This window comes from Megachile rotundata, chromosome 4, assembly GCF_050947335.1.
Source record: "Megachile rotundata isolate GNS110a chromosome 4, iyMegRotu1, whole genome shotgun sequence".
NCBI classification, from domain to species: domain Eukaryota; kingdom Metazoa; phylum Arthropoda; class Insecta; order Hymenoptera; family Megachilidae; genus Megachile; species Megachile rotundata.
In genome coordinates this window covers 7393058-7414845 of record NC_134986.1, presented here as the reverse complement: position 1 = coordinate 7414845, position 21788 = coordinate 7393058, and the positions used below count along the sequence as shown (strand labels likewise).

Below are 21788 nucleotides of genomic sequence, written 5' to 3'. Positions count from 1 at the left end.
ATTGTGGAGAGAATTCGTGGATTTGGTTGAGGTTCTTTTGAAGTTTGTTGAGATTCTTTCGTGGATTTTGTGGAGCTTTTGTGAATTTAGTTAAGAATCTTTCATGGACTTTGTTTCTTTTGTGAATTCAGTTGAGATTCGTTTGTGAATTTTTGTTGAGAATCTTTCATAAATTTAATTGAAGATATTTCATAAATTTTGTTGATATACTTTTGTGAATGTAGTTAAGAATCTTTGAATTTAATTTAAGTTAAGAATCTGTAAATTTAATTGAAATTCATTTGTAAATTTTGATTTAGAATTTTTTGTACATTTAATTGGAGATATTTTATGAATTTTTTGAGAACTTTTTGTGAATTTTGTTGAAATTCTTTTATGAATTCAATTAAGAATATTTCATGAATTTTGGTTGAGGATCTTTTGTACATTTAGTTTAGTATGTTTTATGAACCTTGTTGAGCATCTTTCATGAATTTTAATTCAAAATGTTTTGTAAATGTTGTTAAAAAAATCTTTCCTTAATTTTGGTAGAAATTCTTTCATAAATTTTGTTGCAAATCTTTTACAAATTTAGTTGAGAATCATTTCTTAACTCTAATAGAAGATCGTTTATAAATTCACTTGATATTTTGTGAATTAACTTGAGATTCTTCTGTGAATCTTATTAAAATTTTTTATCGACTTCAACATCTCATACGAATTTCATTGATGTATTTTTATGAACGTTACTTCCGCGAATTTTATCGAAAATCTCTTTCGAATTTAATAGTTCTTTTATTTGATAATTTCATTGATTCTTGTAAAATTGCGGGACCTTTTGAATTTTTATTTTTAGTGTTACGGATGCCTCCGTCAGCGAATCATTGTTTTACGTTTATTTATACGTTTCTGAAAAAATTTAATTTAGATCTTTTGTGACAATAGCTTAAGGAAAAGTGAAGAAATTTGATCAGGAAGACAAACTGGTCATAAATCTATTATTTTTAGAAAGATTTATTTCACAATATGTTAGTCACAATATCTCCAACCTGTCTTATACAATTTTATCAAGTTGTAATTTTCAAAAATAAATTAATTGTGTTATGAATCTGTGTAATTTATATTTTGAAACAGATTGATTTCAAATTATTAAACTGAATATCTTTACTGGTGCAATTTTATCAACTAATAATTTTCACAATTAAAATTAAATTATTCTTTAAACATATACAATTTTTATTTTTGAAAAAATTAATTTCAAATTGTCCAACAAAAAATTACGTAAACTATCAATTTTATCAATAACTAATTTTCTGAAAAAACTGTTCAAAAAAATATTTAAAAACTTTTCAAATAAAATTCACAATTGTGTAACAAATTTTCTGTTCAATCTACATTTTGGTGCAGTCATGAAGTTATTGATTTTACAACCAACTGTTCAAAAAAATATTTAAAAACTTTTCAAATAAAATTTATAATTGCGTAAAAAATTTTCTATCCAATCTACCTTGCGTTGCAGTCAGAAAGTTATTTATTTTACAACCAGCGTTTGTAACATTAAAAGCAAAAAGTAACGAAGGACAATGGTTAGAACAGATTTTAATGAACACTATTACATTTTCAGCGGAAGTGGAAGCAGCGACAGTGCAGAGGGTGCAAACAGCGAGAAATTGTCTCCCAGCAAACTTTCAGAGCTCACATCACCCAGTCCAGGACCTTCGAACAATTCCTACAGTCTGCTCCAAAATGATAACGTGAGTACTTAACATCACTATATTATATCGTGCTCTTCTCGTTGATTCTTAAAGGCAACACGATAGTTGCACCCAATGTGTCGTGTGAACTCGTTTCTGCATAAGATAGGTTGAAAAATTAACAATATAGGTAAGGTGCTGATTGAATTTATTCAGCAATAGGTTTTTAGTAGGTTTTAAAGTGACTTAGTTGAATGTTGAATCGTTTCTGATATTTTTACATTTTGGTATGTGTGAAGTAAACAATTTTTTAGTTATGGAGTGGTGGTTTTACCAATCCGACGTAAGCTGTAGAGGGAGGAAATAGAAAATAGAGGAAGGCTGGATTAATGCTTTGGTTCTTCAGATAGTTTGAAAAAAATTGTAATTTTTAGGGACAAGGTTACAGCATGAGGGTTAACTACAGTTAATATGGTCTGAAAAATATGGCGCCCTAGAACAGTTTGGTTTTTACTGACTTTATGTGTACCATAAATGATTTGAGTCCTAACTATACAGTACTACTGTACAGTACTACTGCAATCACTTTATCAGAATAACCTGGCACTTAGGGACGTTCGAGACCCAGCCCAAATGTTTTTTACAAGAAGAAAATTATTTTAACTTGACAAAAATTATAAATAACCTTTGAAAGTTGTTCTACCATTTTTCACAAGTGATTTCAGAGATACGAACAAAAATTCAAAGACATAAGAAAATAAAAAAAAAATGACGGTTTGCACAGAAAACTTCAAAACTTTTTCCGATTTTTGAGAACTAAATTTTATCTGACCACTCGTTGAGAACAAAAATAATAAAAGTACCGATGTTTACAAAAAAGGTATTTATTCAGGTGGCTAAAATTGAAGCTAAATTAGCTGAGATCGTTTTCCAGTGTGACAATGAAGGATTAAAAATCCTCTTTTAATATTTCGTTTAAAAATGAATTAACAATATATAAGAATTAATAATGATATATTTGTAAGTAGCTTCGTGAAAGAGACTTTGGAGAAGTTTGTTTTGTTTCAAAATGTTTTACGAATTCCTACCATATAACGCATCGATGGTATCATAAATCGACAGTCTATTCACGCTTATGAAATATTAATCGCACACCTGTTCAAAGTACATATTATCTGCACTTTGTTGGATATCAAATTTACATAATTGCTTTACAAAAAACGATCGTGCAGACGCCCAGTCTGGCAGTTTTAACTGAATGAGTCACGTGCTGATTTTTGCATTTCGCGATTTTGAAATTTTTGGATTTTGGGACTTTTTGAGGATTTTTTAGGGTTTTAGAATTTTAAGATTTTTGGATGGGACGACTTTTTGAATTTTAGGATTTTAGGATTTTGGGATGTGAGAATTTTTGAAATTTTGAACTTTGGGATTTTGAGATTTTGGAATTTTTGGATTTTGGGGCTTTTTAAGGATTTTTTAGGGTTTTAGAATTTTAAGATTTTTGGATGGGACGACTTTTTGAATTTTAGGATTTTAGGATTTTGGGATGTGAGAATTTTTGAAATTTTGAACTTTGGGATTTTGAGATTTTGGAATTTTTGAATTTGGAAGTTTGTGGTATTTGGAACTTTAAAACGCTGAAATTTTGATAGTCTGAAAATTTGAAACTTTGGTACTTTGGGACTTTGAAATTTTTTAATTTTAGGACTTTAAAATTCTAGAGCCTTGAGAATTTGGTATTTGAAAAGTTTGCAACTTTGAAATTTGGAAACCTTCTGAATTTGCAAGCTTTGAACTTTCAAACTAAAATTTGGAAATTTAAATATTAAAACTATGAGACTTCAGAATTTTCGATGGTATAAGCTTTGAAAATAAATTTTAATTGTAGTAAATAAATTTATTACATGTGTGCATACATGTAGCACGTATCTACATATGATTGTGCAGCAAGTATCTCCATATGAGTTGTACTTATACTTACACACACTCACATGCTCTATTTCGAAACCAAAATTCAATCCTCAGAATTTCTACCAAATGATACATCACAATCATATGAATCACAAGAAAGTTCGTTTATAAAATTTTTAACAAATCGCTTTAAGCAACGTGAATCATAGGAATAGATTGTATAAAATCTATTCTGATGCAAATATTTTAACTGTCGGGAATAGCGATGTAACAGAAGACTCTAGTGCGCGTAACCGGAAATTGCTATTCACACTGGAGGAACATCAATGGACAGTTTAAACATATGTCTTGACAAAGCTATTTCTTGTAGTCGTTCGAAAGCAGTCAGTAACAAATTAGAGGAAAAACGTTTCTCGTCCAGCTGCCAAGATTTTTAAACGCTTTCGACGAACGTGAGTCACTGGAACAACGAAATGTCGAGAAATTGACGTGGTAATGAGGCACACGTTTTACTGGGTTGCCAACTAAATGATTGCGGACTTTATCGACAAATTGTGTTAACCCATTCTTTTGTTTTGTTAACGGGTTCAAAGCACTGAATATTGTTTTTGGTAATTGATAAACTAACAAAAATAAAAAGGAAGCAAAATCGGGATTAGTTAATTACTTTATATACGAAAATCATTTAAATACAAATTGTACAAATCATAGATTGAATTTACAAAATATATTAAACGCAAAAGTATTATTATCGTGGAACAATATAACGTTAGGAAATATAATTGATTTTTCGAATGTAACTTCTGTTTCTTGCAAGAACGAGCCAGATAGCTAGCTTCTTCAACCGACAAGTTAATAATGAATATTCGGGCCTCGCCCAAGCAATGTTTGCAACACGCTCGGGCCTTTCTGACTTTTCCCGAATACTACCCTTATCTACCATAGCGGCTTTACTCCTAGACCAGCCTAAAGGTCCCGGAGAACAACCAAGTGGTTCTTCGTCCACTGTCCCTCACTACCGGAGACGTTCGTCATCTCCCTCTCAGGGTCATACCGGCCTCAGGGCGATACATACAGCACCTCTCCTAGCCGTGGCTTGAACGGCTCCAGGTTCACCGAAGCGCCCCTGTGCATGCAAGGAGATCGCCAGCTAGGCATCGCTTCTCAAAAATTAACAAATGTTATCTCGCTCGCTCCTTCTTCGCTCTACAAATAAACTTATCGCTACCTTTGCACTGACAATACAATCGCACACAATTCGCAACATAACGAATAACCATGGTTATTTTACATTCAGAACATACATAATCCAAACTTATACAATTTCACTTAAATCTAAATAAAACTGAACAATTCTTCGGGGAGTATTTTAACAGTTTTATTTCGGACTTCTAGATTTAACTAACAAGAAAATTGTAGTGATTTAGTTTCGTTTTTGTACCAGTTTTAAACTGCAAGAACGAAATACGCATTTCAGACATGTTTTATTGTAGTATTTACAAAAAGGAGCACGTAGCATAAAAAGAAGGTCGGTGACATTCAAAATCCGAACAGTCGAAATTTCCACAAAATCGCGATAACCTAAAATTTCGGTAGCCAAAATTCCGACATTCATAATTCCGACAGCCCAAAATCTTGACAGTCAAAAATTCAGACGGCCTAAATTCCGACATCTGTAATCTCGACAGCCAAAATTCTGACATACATGATCTCGAGAAACTAAAATCTCGACAGCCAACATCACAACACCCATAATTCCGACAGTTAAAATCCCGATAAACTATAATCGCGATGACCTAAAATTCCAACAACCTAAAATCCTGACAGCTAATATCGCGGCAGCTAACATCCCAACAGCTAAATTCCCGACAGCTATAATTTCTATATTATAGAAAGCTATACTCACAAAGAATGAGCTATACTCATTCATCACAACACAAGCAGGGTACTAAATGACAAATATATTTATCAAACGCAGTTAACAGGTTGAGTTAGGTTACTCAGAATTTTGGCTATTGAGATTTTCCCATAAACTCCAAGAAGTTGTGTGCCATATATGGAAATAAAGTTCTGAAAGAAAGGCAGTAAATTTGTTGATGACGTTGATGATGTAAAATCTCATTTAACCCCTTGGCTTATAACATCGAGTCAGACCAGTGACGCACGTTACAGTTCAAGTGAGTTCGATATTAATTGTCATTTGTATATTGAAGATCGCTAAATCTAAAATATACCTAATATTTCAAGGTTGTCTTAAATCATTACAAATCGTCCGAAATTAAACGGGAAAATTAAGTCATGGTCAAATTTACGAAACTTCGAATGAAATGCGGTATGTTTGTTACCTTCTGAAATCATTAATAATCATCGTCCTACAGAAATAGCTGAACATACTGTCTGCAAATATTTTGAAACGATAAATTGCTAAATCATCGTATGATTATGTAATGATGTAGTGAGGAAAAGAAGAAATGTTTCAATTTTTAGTTGAAATACGGATTCGTCAGGGGTTTTCGTTCGTTAGAGGTTTTGAGATGTTAGGCATTTGGGAATTTAGGAATTTGAGAATTTAGGGAATTGGGAATTTGGGAATTTGGGATTTTGGGATTTTGGGAATTTGGGAATTTGGGAATTTGGGAATTTGGGAATTTGGGAATTTGGAAATTTGGGAATTTGGGAATTTAGGAATTTGGGAATTTGGGAATTTGGAAATTTAGGAATTTGAGAATTCGGGAATTTGGAAATTTGGGAATTTGGGAATTTGGAAATTTGGGAATTTGGGAATTTGGGAATTTGGGAATTTGGGAATTTGGGAATTTAGGAATTTGGGAATTCGGGAATTTGGAAATTTGGAAATTTGGAAATTTGGGAATTTAGGAATTTAGAAATTTGGGAATTTGGAAATTTAAGAATTTAGGAAATTGGGAATTTGGGAATTTGGGAATTTGGGAATTTGGGAATTTGGGAATTTGGAAATTTGGGAATTTGGAAATTTAGGAATTTGAGAATTCGGGAATTTGGAAATTTGGGAATTTAGAAATTTGGGAATTTGGAAATTTAAGAATTTAGGAAATTGGGAATTTAGGAAATTGGGAATTTGGGAATTTGGGAATTTGGGAATTTGGGAATTTGGGAATTTGGAAATTTGGGAATTTGGGAATTTAGGAATTTGGGAATTTGGGAATTTGGAAATTTAGGAATTTGAGAATTCGGGAATTTGGAAATTTGGGAATTTGGGAATTTGGAAATTTGGGAATTTGGGAATTTGGGAATTTGGGAATTTGGGAATTTAGGAATTTGGGAATTCGGGAATTTGGAAATTTGGAAATTTGGAAATTTGGAAATTTGGGAATTTAGGAATTTAGAAATTTGGGAATTTGGAAATTTAAGAATTTAGGAAATTGGGAATTTGGGAATTTGGGAATTTGGGAATTTGGGAATTTGGGAATTTGGGAATTTGGGAATTTGGAAATTTGGGAATTTGGGAATTTAGGAATTTGGGAATTTGGGAATTTGGGAATTTAGGAATTTGAGAATTAGGGAATTTGGAAATTTGGGAATTTGGGAATTTGGAAATTTGGGAATTTGGGAATTTAGGAATTTGAGAATTCGGGAATTTGGAAATTTGGGAATTTGGGAATTTGGGAATTTAGGAATTTGGGAATTCGGGAATTTGAGAATTTGGGAATTTGGGAATTTAGAAATTTGGGAATTTAGGAATTTGGGAATTCGGGAATTTGAGAATTTGGGAATTTGGGAATTTAGAAATTTGGGAATTTAGGAATTTGGGAATTTGGGAATTTGGGAATTCGGAAATTTGGAAATTTGAAAATTTGGGAATTTGGGTATTTAGGAATTTGGAAATTTGGAAATTTGGGAATTTGAGTATTTAGGTATTTAGAAATTTGGAAATCTGGAGATTTAGAAGTTTGGAAATTTGGTAATTTGGTAATTTAGAAATCTAGAAATTTGGAAATTTGGAAATTTGGAAACATGGAAATTTGGTAATTTGGTAATTTGGAAATTTGAAAATATGGAAATATGGAAATATGGAGATATGGAAATTTGGAAATTTAGGGATTCAGAAGTTTGGAAATGTAGAGATTTTGAAATTTAAGACTTTTGTTATCTAAAAATTTTGAAACTTAAGAATTCCATTCTTCAAGAATTAGAAAATCTAAGAACCTGATCCTTCGAGAATTTATAAATAAAAAAATTTGAATATTAAAAGACTTGATCTCCAAACATTCGAAAGTTACAAAATCTGTTATTTTTATTCAAGATTGTAACAATTCGGTCTACCAGGAAAGTGTAACTTATATTTTTATCCCATACTCCACATAGGAATTTTTATATTTAGCAAAACAAAGATCAGAATGATTATTTTTCATCGTAACAATAGTCACTATCGTGTCGAGTTTGAAGCTTAAAAGTTGTATCACTGAAAAACAAACAAAACCTGTCGCTATATTTATCAGCTACTCACCATGATGCCGATAAAAGTTCAGTGGTTAGTCATCCGATTGAATGTCTGTCCACTTGATAAATTCCGAATCGGTTTCTAATTCGATTTCGAAGCTAATTTTAACCGTTTGTAATATCGAATATCAGTGGAACAAATGTGACATATCTCTTATGGTTACATTTCAAATCTAATATAATACACTTACAAAAAATATTCACCCACACCATTGATAAGATATTTTTCATATTTTTAATTAATGCTATAATCAGAAATTATCTGTTATATTTTATATTAACACATACGTTTATTTTAATTATGATTGCATAGTATACAATTTATTTAAAAATGTAGTATGAAATTATGGTTGAAAATTGTAAGACAATTCATATAATATATTTAAAGGTGTTCATAGAGATATTGTTTAATATTTAAACATTTTTTATTATTTGGAATTTATATTGGTCTTGTTAAGAATTTTTAATTAGTCAACATTTATATTGAGCTAATTAAGAATGTTTGATAATTTAGGATTTATATTGGAAAGCCTAATTATGAATTTTTATTTATTTAGAATTTACATTCGTCTTATTATGAATTTTTATTTATTCAGAATTTATATTGGTCTTATTAAGAATTTCTAATTATGTATATTTCATATTGGATAGTCTATTTGAAAATTATTAATTATTTAGAATTTATATTAGAGAGCTTAATTATGAATTTTTATTTATTCAGAATTTATATTGGTCTTATTAAGAATTTCTAATTATGTATATTTCATATTGGATAGTCTATTTGAAAATTATTAATTATTTAGAATTTATATTAGAGAGCTTAATTATGAATTTTTATTTATTCAAAATTTATATTGGTCTTATTAAGAATTTCTAATTATGTATATTTCATATTGGATAGTCTATTTGAAAATTATTAATTATTTAGAATTTATATTAGAGAGCTTAATTATGAATTTTTATTTATTCAAAATTTATATTCGTCTTATAAAGAATTTTTAATTATTCAGAATTTATAATTTTTAGTTATTTGCATTTACTAAAAATGTAATATAGCATACAGGCAGATATTATTATGACTAACTGTGTATTTTGATTTTCATTTAATGAAATTTGGAAAACGAATTGCTTGATTAAACATCTTTTCATCGTTTCATCTCATTCAAGAATTTCATTTATCCACTCGAAGTTAGACAGCCTAATTTTAGTAATTACGAGCATCGTTCATTGTACTTGACGTATTCAATGATTTCATCCGGGGTCATGAAGCAACTTGGTGTCTCTTAATGAGACGAAGACGTGTATCTGAATTAAGTACTTGCACGCAATGAACACTTAACTACGATACTTAATGTTTCCGTTTCTCAAAGGAAAATAATACTAAGTCGTTCAGTTTAAAGAACAATTTTAGATTGATAGACATAAAACTAGGAATCTGGTTTACGTAATTTTACAGACTTGGAAAACCTTTATTGCTAACACGAGGCTAATAAAACTTCTGCGACCTTCATTTAATACGCAACGCAAAATTTGCTAAACGGATGAAAATTCTAAGTTAGAATTATTTAAGAAATATGGTAAACTGTTATTAGAGTTAGTTTTATTACGTAAACAGTAATAATTGCGAATATTTCATTGATACTTCATTTTCGAATGCGATATTTAATTCGATAAATATTTTTTGAATACATTCCTAATTCAGAATGAATTAAATTTAATTAAAATACTTTATTTTTGTAGGGTAATTGTGAAATATGGTATTTTTTACTTATTAGTAATTGAAGTCAAAAATTCAGATGAAATAAGTAAGAAATGAGTATATTAATCAAGATTTAATATTTTATTGGATATATCATAAGTAGATATACAGGGTGTCTCATAAATAGTGTAGGTCCCTGAAATGGGTAGGTGACGTGATTCTGAATAAGATTTCCCTTTGCAAAAATGGGGTTTGAAGCTTGGTTTTTGAATTATTAAGGAAAAACGCGGGCCAATCAGAGCGCGAGGATTACGCGCGCTCAGCCACTAGGCTCGAAGCTGTCGCTCTCGCTTCTGGGCGCACATAATCCTCGCGCTCTGATTGGTCCGTGTTTTTCCTTAATATTTCAAAAACCAAGCTTCAAACCCCACTTTTGCAAAGGGAAATCTTATTCAGAATCTCGTCAGCCACCATTTCAGAGACCTATACAAATTATAAGATATCCTGTATAATCAAATTAAATTGCTAAGGTTCAAAACTGCAGTTGCCTCGCAATTTCTTTTTAAATAATTATTATTCATAATTATGATTCACATCTAATATAATAGTGTCGATAAACAAATAATATTAATAATAATTAACATTAATTGTGAACAAAATTGATATATCCAATGTATTCAAAGTCACTGTAATTCTGTTTTTATGATATAAAATTATTAAATTTCTTTATAATTAAAATTGTTAAATTTCTTTATAATTAAAATTGTTAAATTTCAAATCCTTCATCATTCAGTAATTCTATCTTATTTAAACAATTATTTAATTCAAGATTACATACACGTGTTGGAAGTTTTTACTAACATATAAACAAATATTTTTTACTATTTTTACTCTTGCATAAACGAATATTTTTTACCATTTTTACTTTTATATAAGGGATTACTTTTTACTATTTTTATTGACATATAAACGAATATTTTTTACCATTTTCATTTGCATATAAACAAATACTTCCTACGATTTTCACTGATATATGAACGAATAAAAAATTCACATAAATTTTCTTCGATTCATAAAAAATTACAAAAATTAACATCTGCAGCGAAATCAATATCCCAGCATACGCGATTCCGCGAACCCGATTTATCGAGTCACATGTGGCATAATTCGACACGTGCGTGACTCGCACGAGGGGTTAAAATACCCCAGATATATCTTGCACAATTCGATGTATCATTCGCAGAAAGTTTGTCGGTCGTCGAAATAAAGAACAGTCCGAGCCGAGTGACGCAGGTTCGAGAAATGCTACGCAAAAATGATCGACGTGCAGAGACACGCTCGTGTCCTTCCCTTTTTCTTGTTCTTTTGTTAAACAAACACCGGTGGCCACGAATTTTACTCATGAATGAGCCTCGAATTTCCCGTGGGCAGGGAAAGACTCGTAGAGGGGGCACGTCGTGTTTTAACCGGCTGAACAAGGCCGGTGAACAGGCGTCCGCAGACATCAGTTCTTCATCGTTGTTCATCCCCAACAGTTTCGTGTTTTTGCGGAACTTCAACGAAGAGTATTACGACGGAGAATAGTAAACTGAAAATAGTTCTTCAGTTCCAGTAATTGAGAAATTTTATCGAGTTTGAGGAGAAAACGCGTTCGATACCGGGTGACGGGTGCAGTGCTTGCAGCCTGTATGAAATACGTAATTTTACGCGTTGAACAAAAAATATTACAACCGAGAACAGTAAATTGGAGATAGTTCATCGATTCCTGTAAATGGGAAATTTTATCGAGTTTGAGTAGAAATTAACGAGTTCGATACCGGGTGTCGGGTGCAGTGGTTGCAACCTTCATGAAATGTGTAATATTGCACAGTTAGACCCGAGAGTGTCAACGTGAAATATTGAGAAATAATTTATTACAATACCAGTAAAGTTTAAAAGAGAGAGAAAATTTTTATTGAAATTGAAGATTTCTTTTGGAAATTTGGAAAATTTTAATTGGAATTGAAACTTTGAATAAATACTTCTGTTTTGATATTACATCATAAGATTACATTACAATATTGATTATTGTAATTTAAGAGCTATTTTCGTCAAGTTTACTCCAAAGAATTGTGAATAACTATTAAGAACTTTAGAATTGAGAACAAGTAACTGTTGGAGTTAACAATAATACAAGAATAAAAGACTGTATTGTACTTTTGGTTACTGGCGGGCATTTTATAAATATCTAGTGCCTTGTGGACAGTATTGCGTTGTTCTATTGTCTTTTACTTTGGAAATATCGTTTGAACACTTCGCTGATAGAATGTCTTTGATGTGGATGAGTTACATGAAGAATAGAACCAAGAAGAAGCACGTCCGTAGGCGAAGAGTAAGTGATTGAATTTTTGCTATTTTCTATTTTTGTTTGGTTTTACTTGTGGGATTCTGTGGGTTTAAAAATTGGAAAATTTGGAGATTTGGAAATTTGGGGATTTGATAGGAACTTTAAAATTTTAAGGATTTGGAAATTTTGGGAACTAAAAACTTTGGGAATTTTATAAATTTGTGAAACCTTGGAAATTTTGTGAATTTTGAGAATTTTAAAAATTTTGAGAATATTTGGGATTTTGAGAATTTTGAAAATTTTGTAAATTTGGAGAATTTGTAAAATTTTGTAAATTTGGAGAATTTTGTGAAATTTGAAAATTTTGTGGAATTAGAGAATTTTTACAATTTTGAAGATTTTGAAAAATTTGTGAATTTTGTGGAATTTGAGAATTTTGTGAATTTTGAGAATTTTATAAAATTTGAAGACCTTGACATTTTTTCGAATTTTGAGAATTTTATGAAATTTGTGAATTTTTAGAAGTTTGAGAACCTTATAAATTTTACAAATTTTGCAAATTTATGATTATAAAAAATGTGTCATTTGGAAATATATAAAAACCATAATTTAAGTGCCTGAAAAATCCATAAATCCATAAGTAAGTTCGAATATCAGAAAACATCATCTGTTAAGACCACCTATAAAGATACGAAAGAAAATTGCACAAAGTCCGTAATAGAATTAACAAAATTGATACAGTGAAAAATAATGGCGTCATAAAAGCATCCATAAAATTAAATCTGAAAATGTCTGAGAGATTTAACATGTCTAACTGCAAAGCGTCCATTCTATTACGCCAATCAGCTTGTTAAAATCCTTTCAACCTCTTTTTTTCCACTCCATGTGTGGAGTCGTTCGAAGGGGCATCTTCCTTGAATCACTTCAAAGAAACAGAAATATGAATAAGTGAAACCCCTTCACCGAACGAAGATAAAAGACAAAGAGACATTCTCGCCCACATGACACTCGTTGGCTCGCTTCATTGCACAAATTTTTCTCGTTAACCCCGGCTTTTAACAGATCTGTTCTGCTGCAGCCCAACGAGCATACGGCAGTTTGAGTTATTTCCAGCAATCCATTAATTCTCGTCGTGAAACGAAATGAAAATCCAAGGCATCATCTTGGACGTGTCTGGCTTGCAATTCCAAAAGAGAAACGGATGTGTACCCTTACTTCCGTTTTTGTACGTGTCCTTGGCGAAATTATTTTAGTTGGTTCGATACTTCTCTTTTTTGTGTTTATGAGAAGAGTAAACAGGTGTGGCTCGACTTAGAATTTATAAATATCCGTTAGAAAAACAATATACAACTCTAGCATGTCTGTTCTCTGATTGCCTTCTTCCTTTTTTTATTTTTACCATTGTATACATTTTTCATAGGGTAGAAATTTTTAAATCGATTGGAATAAATTTAAAAATTAAAATTAGTGTTTTGTTGTATTTGTGAATAATTTCTGTTATAATTAGTGATTTAATTGTACAATTGGTAAATGTGTGTTCATGTGTCTGACTATGCATGACCATTTTCACTGGAAGTAGTCAGTGTGTTAATAGAGTTCGATGATAGATAATTTGTGTTCCAATATGAAGCAACAAGTGCTTTTTCTTCACCTGATAATGAGGTGTTAGTAGTAGTATTACAGTTGAGCCTATGAAACAAGTGGATCATATGTGTTTCTTATGTAATTCGGGAGAACTGTATGAAACGATTAACGATAGATGTCCCCATATCACCAGACTTGTTACATAACGCATACGTGATACACATTAAGAATATTTCCGCAGAAAGTAAAAGTATTTTTTGATCTATAGAAGTTTCTTTCCTGCACGTGGAAACGTAATTTTGTACTTATGTTAGTATAATTGTGTTAATACTTCTTCTAATTATTACATTTGTTATATTGTTATTCATATTAATTGTATTATGTTGATACTTATGTTAGCTTATATTAGAAATACTATTTTATGTTATTAGAATTAGTTGTGTCATGTTAATGTTAGTATTTATATTAGTATTACATGAATGCATATGTTAGTACTTATATTAATTATATTAATATTGTTATACTATATCAGTAATTTAGCACATGCAGAAAACAACTATAAATTATTTTTCATCTACAAGAATTCAAATATATTTTCCTAGAATACACAAAAATTGGTCCAACATAGAACATATATATTATTGTTAACTAAGTTATCATTTTAATTAAATTTATATTTGTTACAGATGAGAGACGATCGAAGGACATCAATGGAAGGCGAGAGACTTAGCAATAACAGCGGGGGCATAATCGACGGAAACGGAAGTCGCCCTCTTTCGCAAACCTCCAGCGAAATGGACACCCTTGGTCCGTTGCAACCAGTCAAACATCGTGAAAAGGCAAAACTGCAGGTACGTTTAGATTGACTGGGGCTAAGTTATTAGCTTAGTTATAATTAATGTTGTAATTATTAAAGTTATAATTAATTCATGAATTCTTACAGAGGCCACTTACGAGATACCTTCCCATCAAGTCGGAGTCCCTGGACCTGAGGCATCATATTGAGACTGCCGGCCATCATTTACCCCTGATACATGATGTCACCGTGGACACGACAAGTTGCAGTGGTTACCTGTCGAAGATGAGCAAGAAATTCCATCATTGGAATAAACGGTGGTTCGTGTTTGACAGAAAGAGGAAGACCTTGTCGTATTACAGCGACAGCTCGTCCAGAAAACCTCGTGGAGTGATTTACTTCCAGGTATACTAACCATGGACGTAGCCAGGTTATTTAACTGAATATTCAAAATGTTAATACAAAGTGTAGTTTAATTCTTTTCCTTTAGAAAAGCAATATGTAATTTTTTCCTATAGAGTACTAGAAAGACCACTTTTTTACAGGAGGAGCAAGTTCCTTCTTCCTTTAGTTACATTAATAAAGCTAGCAGTTATTAGAAACTTAAAAAATTAAAAATTAATTTTGTTGTTGTTCAGGCAATTGAAGAAGTGTACGTGGATCACATGAACACCGTAAGATCACCACAACCATCGCTGACTTTTATCATCAAAACGTCGTCCCGGTTGTACCATTTAATGGCACCAAGTCCAGAGGCTATGCGAGTTTGGGTGGATGTTGTGTTCACTGGTGCTGAAGGGTATCATGAATTTGATCATGGTATTTGATGAGCTGACCATTTATAGATTTATGGTCAAGGTCCGTTTTTAGTTGAAGATTACCATGAAATAATGGTGTCTTCGCAGGTAGCCTGCAGGTTCACAAAGCTTTGTGTGATCCTTTGAGAATGAGATTTGGTGATGAGTCCAAATGCTTGGAATTGAATTTGACTTGTGAAGAATGTTGATCATTGTATTGGTGCTAGATTGCTTATTTAGGCAGCTGTACATGGATTAAAATTGAAGCAGTGGTAGTATTGTATGGGCAAAAATAAGAGTAATGAAGAATGAATGAAATTATAAGCTCAGAATTTATAATGGAAAAATAAGACTTCAATCGTGTGTGCCAAAATGAGGGCATTAATGATACATTACTGAAAAGTATTATTCATTTGAATGCGGGCTAATTACAGTTTCATTCTATTCAAATAGAAAGGATGAATTTTATAGAATTACCGTTAAATTTTGTAGACATTTTTAATCTAGTCTTCCAGCATAAACACCATGAAGGATACGAGATGATGTCCTAATCTTTGAAAAAGAAAATCTTCAACAGTAGTTTGCGTGTTCTGGTATGAACCAAAAATCCAGTCCTTAAGAAGCTGTAAATACATCTCATTTTACATTTTACATTTACACTCTAACACTTTTAATAAATATCTCTGATATTACATTAAGTCAAGGATTATATGAAATGAAATCTTCCATATCTGTTTATACATCCAAACAAATCTTTTCATTCATGTATGGTTTTTGTGACTCCAGTATCTACATATTGTTAAATATATCATCATATTAATTTTCATTCTTGATACATAAACTATAAGTATTCACTAACATGTCAAATGATAATAGAAATTAAAGAAAAATTTTTAGAATCTGGTGTAATGTTTTTAAAACATGTTCCCCTGTAAAGGTTTTAAAAAACTGTTTAAATGAAAGAACACTTATAGTTAATGTACCATTAATATCATAATTTTATAACGTAGCTACAACCATGTAAATATTTACATATAAGGAAGTCATTATTAATTGAAATACTTCATACCTGTTTATGATACTTTTTACTTCATGTAGCAGTCAGAATTTTATTATATATTCATTTTAATCACAACTGTATATGATTGGATAAATCAGTGAAAAATATACTATTAACTTAAAATAAATTATGAATCATATTACACACTGTGGCATATTTTTGGACATATTTACAAACAGTATAAAAACGCTCATTATTAATGAATCATTTCCCCTCTTTATGAATGTATAAATACCTGAGTATTTTAAAAAATCATATCCTGTATAATAAAATGAAGATACATGCATATAAGTATGGCACTTGTTATTAATGTCTCAAAGTACCTGCTCTTCCTTTGTAGTATTATAGTTTGTATTGAAACACTAAATTTTAACGTAAATTCGAGAACTTGAGAATATAGATGTATATCACTTTACCGACCATCTCTTAATTAATATCTGAAGGTAAAACAGATGGCATTAGTGTCACTCGTGACTTTTGATTGTGAACATAGTTACGATAAAACAAATCGTTTATATGCGCACTATATTTGTTAAAATGATTCATAATAAATGTAGACAAGGCTTTTATCCTTCAAGTAATATAAAAAGATTTGAAGTGCCTGAAAACAAAGTATCATGGAGTGTTGACTACCCGGAATATACACCAGTCGAATACACTGCACCAGCTATTAAAGGAAAATCTTGGGCGGATCCAGCAATCGGCGAAAATTCATTCGAACCAAAATGGAACTCCATCGATGGTAACAAAATGTATTTAAATGTTACAGAACATTGAAATGAAATTGACATTCACCTAACCTTAAAGCTTGTCAGTTTTATACATGTACAAATTAATTTCCAACAGAAAATATAAACCGCAAAAGTTTTACGGGTGACTATGTTATAACCAAGGATGGATATCCTTTGAACCCTATTGGTCGTACTGGTATTATTGGACGTGGACTCTTAGGACGATGGGGACCAAATCATGCAGCAGATCCAATTGTAACTCGTTGGAAACGAAATACTACAGGAGCAACAGTAATAGACAAAAATACACAGAAACCAGTTCTACAGTTTGTTGCAATACAAAGACGAGATTCAGGAGAATGGGCCATACCTGGTGGAATGGTTGACCCTGGAGAAACTATATCAGCAACTTTAAAAAGAGAGTTTATGGAAGAGGCCATGAATTCGTTGGAAAAAAGTCAAGAAGAAAAAGCAGAGATGGAAAAATCTATCAACAAATTTTTTGAAAAGGGAGAAGAGATGTATAAAGGATATGTTGATGATCCTAGAAATACAGATAATGCTTGGATGGAAACAGTAGCATTAAACTTTCATGATGATGATAATAGTGTTTTGGGTAAAATTACATTGATGGCTGGGGATGATGCACGTAATGTGAAATGGATGGATATAAATAATTCATTAAATTTATATGCTAACCACAGCGAATTTATTCGAAAAACGGTACAAAAACGCGATGCACATTGGTAAAATTAAATGCACTGGTTCATTATTGAAGAAAGAAAATGTATAAAGCTATTTGTTTAATAAGTTTTTATTTTTATAAAAGATGAATCAAACATATATTTAAATTAAATATGAGAAGTAAAATGCTTCATAAAAAAACGATATTGTATAAAAAACAAACAATTAATATTTTAGTACATTACATAAAATGGTGTTAATGATCTATTTTATCATAAATGTACATATGTATATGTAATCATCACAGATAATAGTATAGATTATTTTATAGTACTAAGTCACTATTTAAAATATGATACTTCAGTACCAAATAACATGCGTTATTTTAAGGATAATGATAAGTCAAAAGTATGAGATAATGGTCTCAGAAAATGTGGATTTTTACAATATAAATGAAACTTAAATTTCCCTTGACCATACAAACAACGTATTTTTATACTTATGTTCTATGCACAAACAATATTTTACTAAATAAATATTTTTGTAAAAATACTGTATATTCATGAATAGATATTAGTATATAATTAATAGTAATAAAAGTGAGAATACGAAATATAATTATTTTTATTTTAGATGTTTCATAATTCATAATAATATAATTGACACAAGCCTTATAAAAAAATCCATTTTACAGAGATTTTTATACATATATAACAAAAATCGTATTTTCACTTTCAACGATTGTACTACTTCTTAATATGGCACTCTACAATTATTTTACTCTGCTGGAACAGCCAAAATATCTGGCTCTTTCAACCCAAGCATATCTAAAAATAATTCAGTTGAGTTCCTAGATCCTACTACAGCCTGTTCATGACCAGAATTTTTTAAAAATATTTCTTCAGACTGTGTACTAAACGCATTACTATAATTACTCAATTTTTTAAGAATATTATTTACATTCTTGTTTTGCAAATACTTTACAGTATTTTCACATCTTTTTGGAACCAATGTATCATTTTCATGTTCCTTTGATTGATAATAACGTTTCTCTAAATCTAATGCATATTGAGCTTGTGTTTGTCCTAATTTTGCAGCTTTAATGAAATAACTGCGAGCCCTATCAATATCTACTGAAAAACCACCTTTTCCTTGAGCATAAAAAACTCCTAAATTATATGTAGCATCTGCATGACCTTGCTCTGCTGCATCATTGTAACATTTTGCAGCCTGAAGGAATAAATATTTAATTAGATTTTATTTAACTATATCAGATACAGATTTTGCATACTATTAAACGATATCATACCTTTGCGTGATCAACCAATGTTCCAAGGCCTAATTCATAACATAAACCTAAATTAAACATACTAGCAGAAGATGATAGACTTGCACCACTGGTAAAGTGTTTTATGGCATCCTTATAACGTCTTTCTTCTAAAGCTTTCAGACCATACTGAAGCTCAAATTCTGCCATAGTTAATTTGTGAGTATTAGCAAATTCGTCTGTAGCTTCTTTTAGGGCCTACAGATTTACAAAAAAAAAATAAATGGTAAAGAAAATAATACAAATTCATTATTACATTATTGATTCTAGAATCAAAATAATACTTTCATTTTTTACTTTCTCGGCATGTTGCATACAAAATTTGAATGCAGATCTTATCCAAATACTTACTTTAATAATTTATTATGTTCTGTTGTATGTTTCGAATTTAAATAAGTACAAATATGTGAGTTTAGGACAGGAAATCAAATTTTAAAAAATAAACTTGTTTATCTTGTTTCAAACTTTTACATGATATATTGTACAGTAATTATTTACAATTAAATATTTGAACAAGGCTATATATTACAATGATAATTATTTAAACAATGGTTACAATTGTTTCCATGTAATAAGTAAATATTTAAATATATACTTATTTCAAAAAAAAAAAACAATTAAAGTGTTACTGAACGTGATGAAATGATTAAGAAGTATAGCCTTTGACCCTGATAAACTATCATAAATGAATTTCACAAATTTGTGAATTGCACAATGACTTGTAACTGAGTATTTACCTACATCATCAATAATAATAATAATGTGATGATTAAAGTGATGGATTCTCAATTATATATAGCCTTTAAGAATTAATATTTCCTAGTACATTTATTCCCACAATGTCTAGTATTACATACTATAATGTCTGCAGCACAACATTCTCACCTCTTCAATGGTGATAGGCCCAAATGGTTTATCAGCTTTCCAGTTTGGATCACTGTTTTCTTGTGCATATATTTTACTGTTGCCAACACAGTTAATTACTGGCAAAATATTTGTAGGCTTAAAATTTAATACTTGGCCAAACAAGTAAGATATACGTGCTTCGGGAAGTTGAGATAGTTTATTCTTTAGAAGATCAGGTTTCTCATTTTCAAATAGTCTTCTTCGAAGACATAATGACTGGCAAACCACCCATCCAACAGCCAATATACTGGACTATTAAAAAATGATTTAACATTATATAATTGAAGAAATGAAGTTAACTTCATTATTAACTCGTAACTGATATGGTAATAAGTAATAAGTTATCTTACACAGATACCACATAATGCTCAAAACTTTATACAGTCGATCACAAAATTTGTAACTTACAGAAACCTTAAATAATTTTTAAACCTAAAAATTTTCTTTATATTTTCAAACAGAAAAGTTTTAAAAGGAAGCCTTTATTTTTTCTTCGCTGCTTAAGACAATTGTAATTTTTTTGGAGCGTAAACATGTTAATACTAAACCAATCACTCCATTTAAAAAGATAAAATTGTTTAAATAAGTTACTCTGCCTTTGAAGGAATGTTTTTGTGACCAATTGTAGTTAAATTGAAAAGAAGAAAAAGCAATATTGTAAATTACACTTATTTTGGTTTTTAAAAATTGGCAATTTTTAAAAAAATATAATAAAAAATATAATATAATTATAGTTTTAATAAAACTATAATTTTTAAAAAAATTAATGCTGGAATTTAATAGACCTCACTGTACCACTTACGAGTTAATATTGTTAAAAAATTATGCTCACAAACGTAGATTTTTAGTTTAAATTAAGTATTAATCCTTTTTTCAAAATTTAAACATCTTCAAATTATAAATTAAAATTTTTTTCACGTTTAAATTATAAATAATATCAAGTGTGAAAGATGATAAATAGAAACAAAAAGAACAATAAGAGGGATAAACAAAACGACGCAATTTACCCATCCTATGGCTTCCGTCCAGTTGTGTTTTGTGTAGTTGGAATCGTAATCTTTATCTTTGGTTCCGCCAGTTTTTGAAGATCCGCAGAATTCTTTACTAAAAGCTGAGAAGCTTGGTGCAAGGAACTTGTGATTACATGTCAAACTAGCTTTAACCTCATTTTTCGTGTTGGGTTCCTGGGACGTTTGCGAATAAACATTTGTACGACATGCACGACGCTCCAACGTTTCACGAATACCACGGCTCACAAATTTCCACATGTTGATTGTTGTAACATAGAAAATGTTAAAATTTGAAAAAAAATGTGTTTAATTTCACTGTAATCTTTATTGTCACCTATGCGCGCCTCCACCGCACAAGGAAGAGCGGCGGACTGGAAAGTCGACAATCAGATTCTAGAAACTTTCGATGAACTGCGCATAACTGTATCACATTTTACTAAAATTCAGTTGATCCTTTATTAGCTAAGGTCGATTATGAATAAAGTAATACAAATCATTTTATGTCACTTTACGTTTATTTCAAGATTAAGTTAATTATAAATATTCGTTGTTTATATTTCAAAGATAACCACTGGAAACGAAAAAAATGTAATAAAAAAATGTTCAAAAAGTAAAAATATATTATTATAATTTCCTGACAGTATTACAAATTGTAATAAGAGGATTAAGGCATATTTTTACAATTCTATTTTTATATTACATATCTAGTAATAACCCCATTGATAATACATTTTAAAATTAAAGTTACATAATATGGTAAACATACATTGTCACAAATTAAGCACATTATGAATACATACAA

At 30.4% G+C, this 21788-nt stretch overlaps 3 protein-coding genes across 5 annotated transcripts in view; 2 read left to right on the top strand and 1 right to left on the bottom strand.

Moving 5' to 3' along the window:
- Positions 1-16619, top strand: part of LOC100881980 (uncharacterized) — a 75474-nt gene extending 58855 nt beyond the window's left edge. For 2 of the 3 annotated variants that reach the window (XM_012292299.2, XM_003706267.3), the window contains exons 10-13: positions 1604-1733; positions 14362-14526; positions 14619-14876; positions 15110-16619. In XM_012292299.2, the coding sequence (XP_012147689.1) occupies positions 1604-1733; positions 14362-14526; positions 14619-14876; positions 15110-15298 (742 nt within the window). In that variant the 3' untranslated portion in view covers positions 15299-16619. Of the gene's footprint in view, positions 1-1603; positions 1734-4547; positions 4948-14361; positions 14527-14618; positions 14877-15109 lie in introns of those variants that run through there. The other variant, XM_076530762.1, reaches the window with a different exon arrangement.
- A 225-nt stretch (positions 16620-16844) lies between these two features.
- On the top strand, positions 16845-18300 carry LOC100881872 (ADP-ribose pyrophosphatase, mitochondrial). The gene is made up of 2 exons (XM_003706266.3): positions 16845-17070; positions 17175-18300. Exons 1-2 carry the CDS (start codon positions 16845-16847, stop codon positions 17807-17809), a joined length of 861 nt encoding a protein of 286 aa, XP_003706314.3. The 3' UTR covers positions 17810-18300.
- On the bottom strand, positions 17746-21392 carry LOC100883519 (uncharacterized). The gene is made up of 4 exons (XM_003706281.3): positions 20984-21392; positions 19956-20228; positions 19053-19268; positions 17746-18973 (listed from the first exon to the last, which is right to left on the bottom strand). Exons 1-4 carry the CDS (start codon positions 21242-21244, stop codon positions 18521-18523), a joined length of 1203 nt encoding a protein of 400 aa, XP_003706329.1. The 5' UTR covers positions 21245-21392; the 3' UTR covers positions 17746-18520.
- Between the last annotated feature and the right edge of the window lie 396 nt (positions 21393-21788).

Coding starts and splice junctions, on each gene's coding strand:
- LOC100881872 (XM_003706266.3), top strand. CDS start 16,845: ATGCGCACTATATTTGTTAAAATGATTCATAATAAATGTAGACAAGGC. Junction 17,071..17,174: donor AAAATGGAACTCCATCGATG/GTAACAAAATGT, acceptor AATTTCCAACAG/AAAATATAAACCGCAAAAGT.
- LOC100883519 (XM_003706281.3), bottom strand. CDS start 21,244: ATGTGGAAATTTGTGAGCCGTGGTATTCGTGAAACGTTGGAGCGTCGT. Junction 19,269..19,955: donor GGCCTATCACCATTGAAGAG/GTGAGAATGTTG, acceptor GTAAATCTGTAG/GCCCTAAAAGAAGCTACAGA. Junction 18,974..19,052: donor CATTGGTTGATCACGCAAAG/GTATGATATCGT, acceptor TTATTCCTTCAG/GCTGCAAAATGTTACAATGA.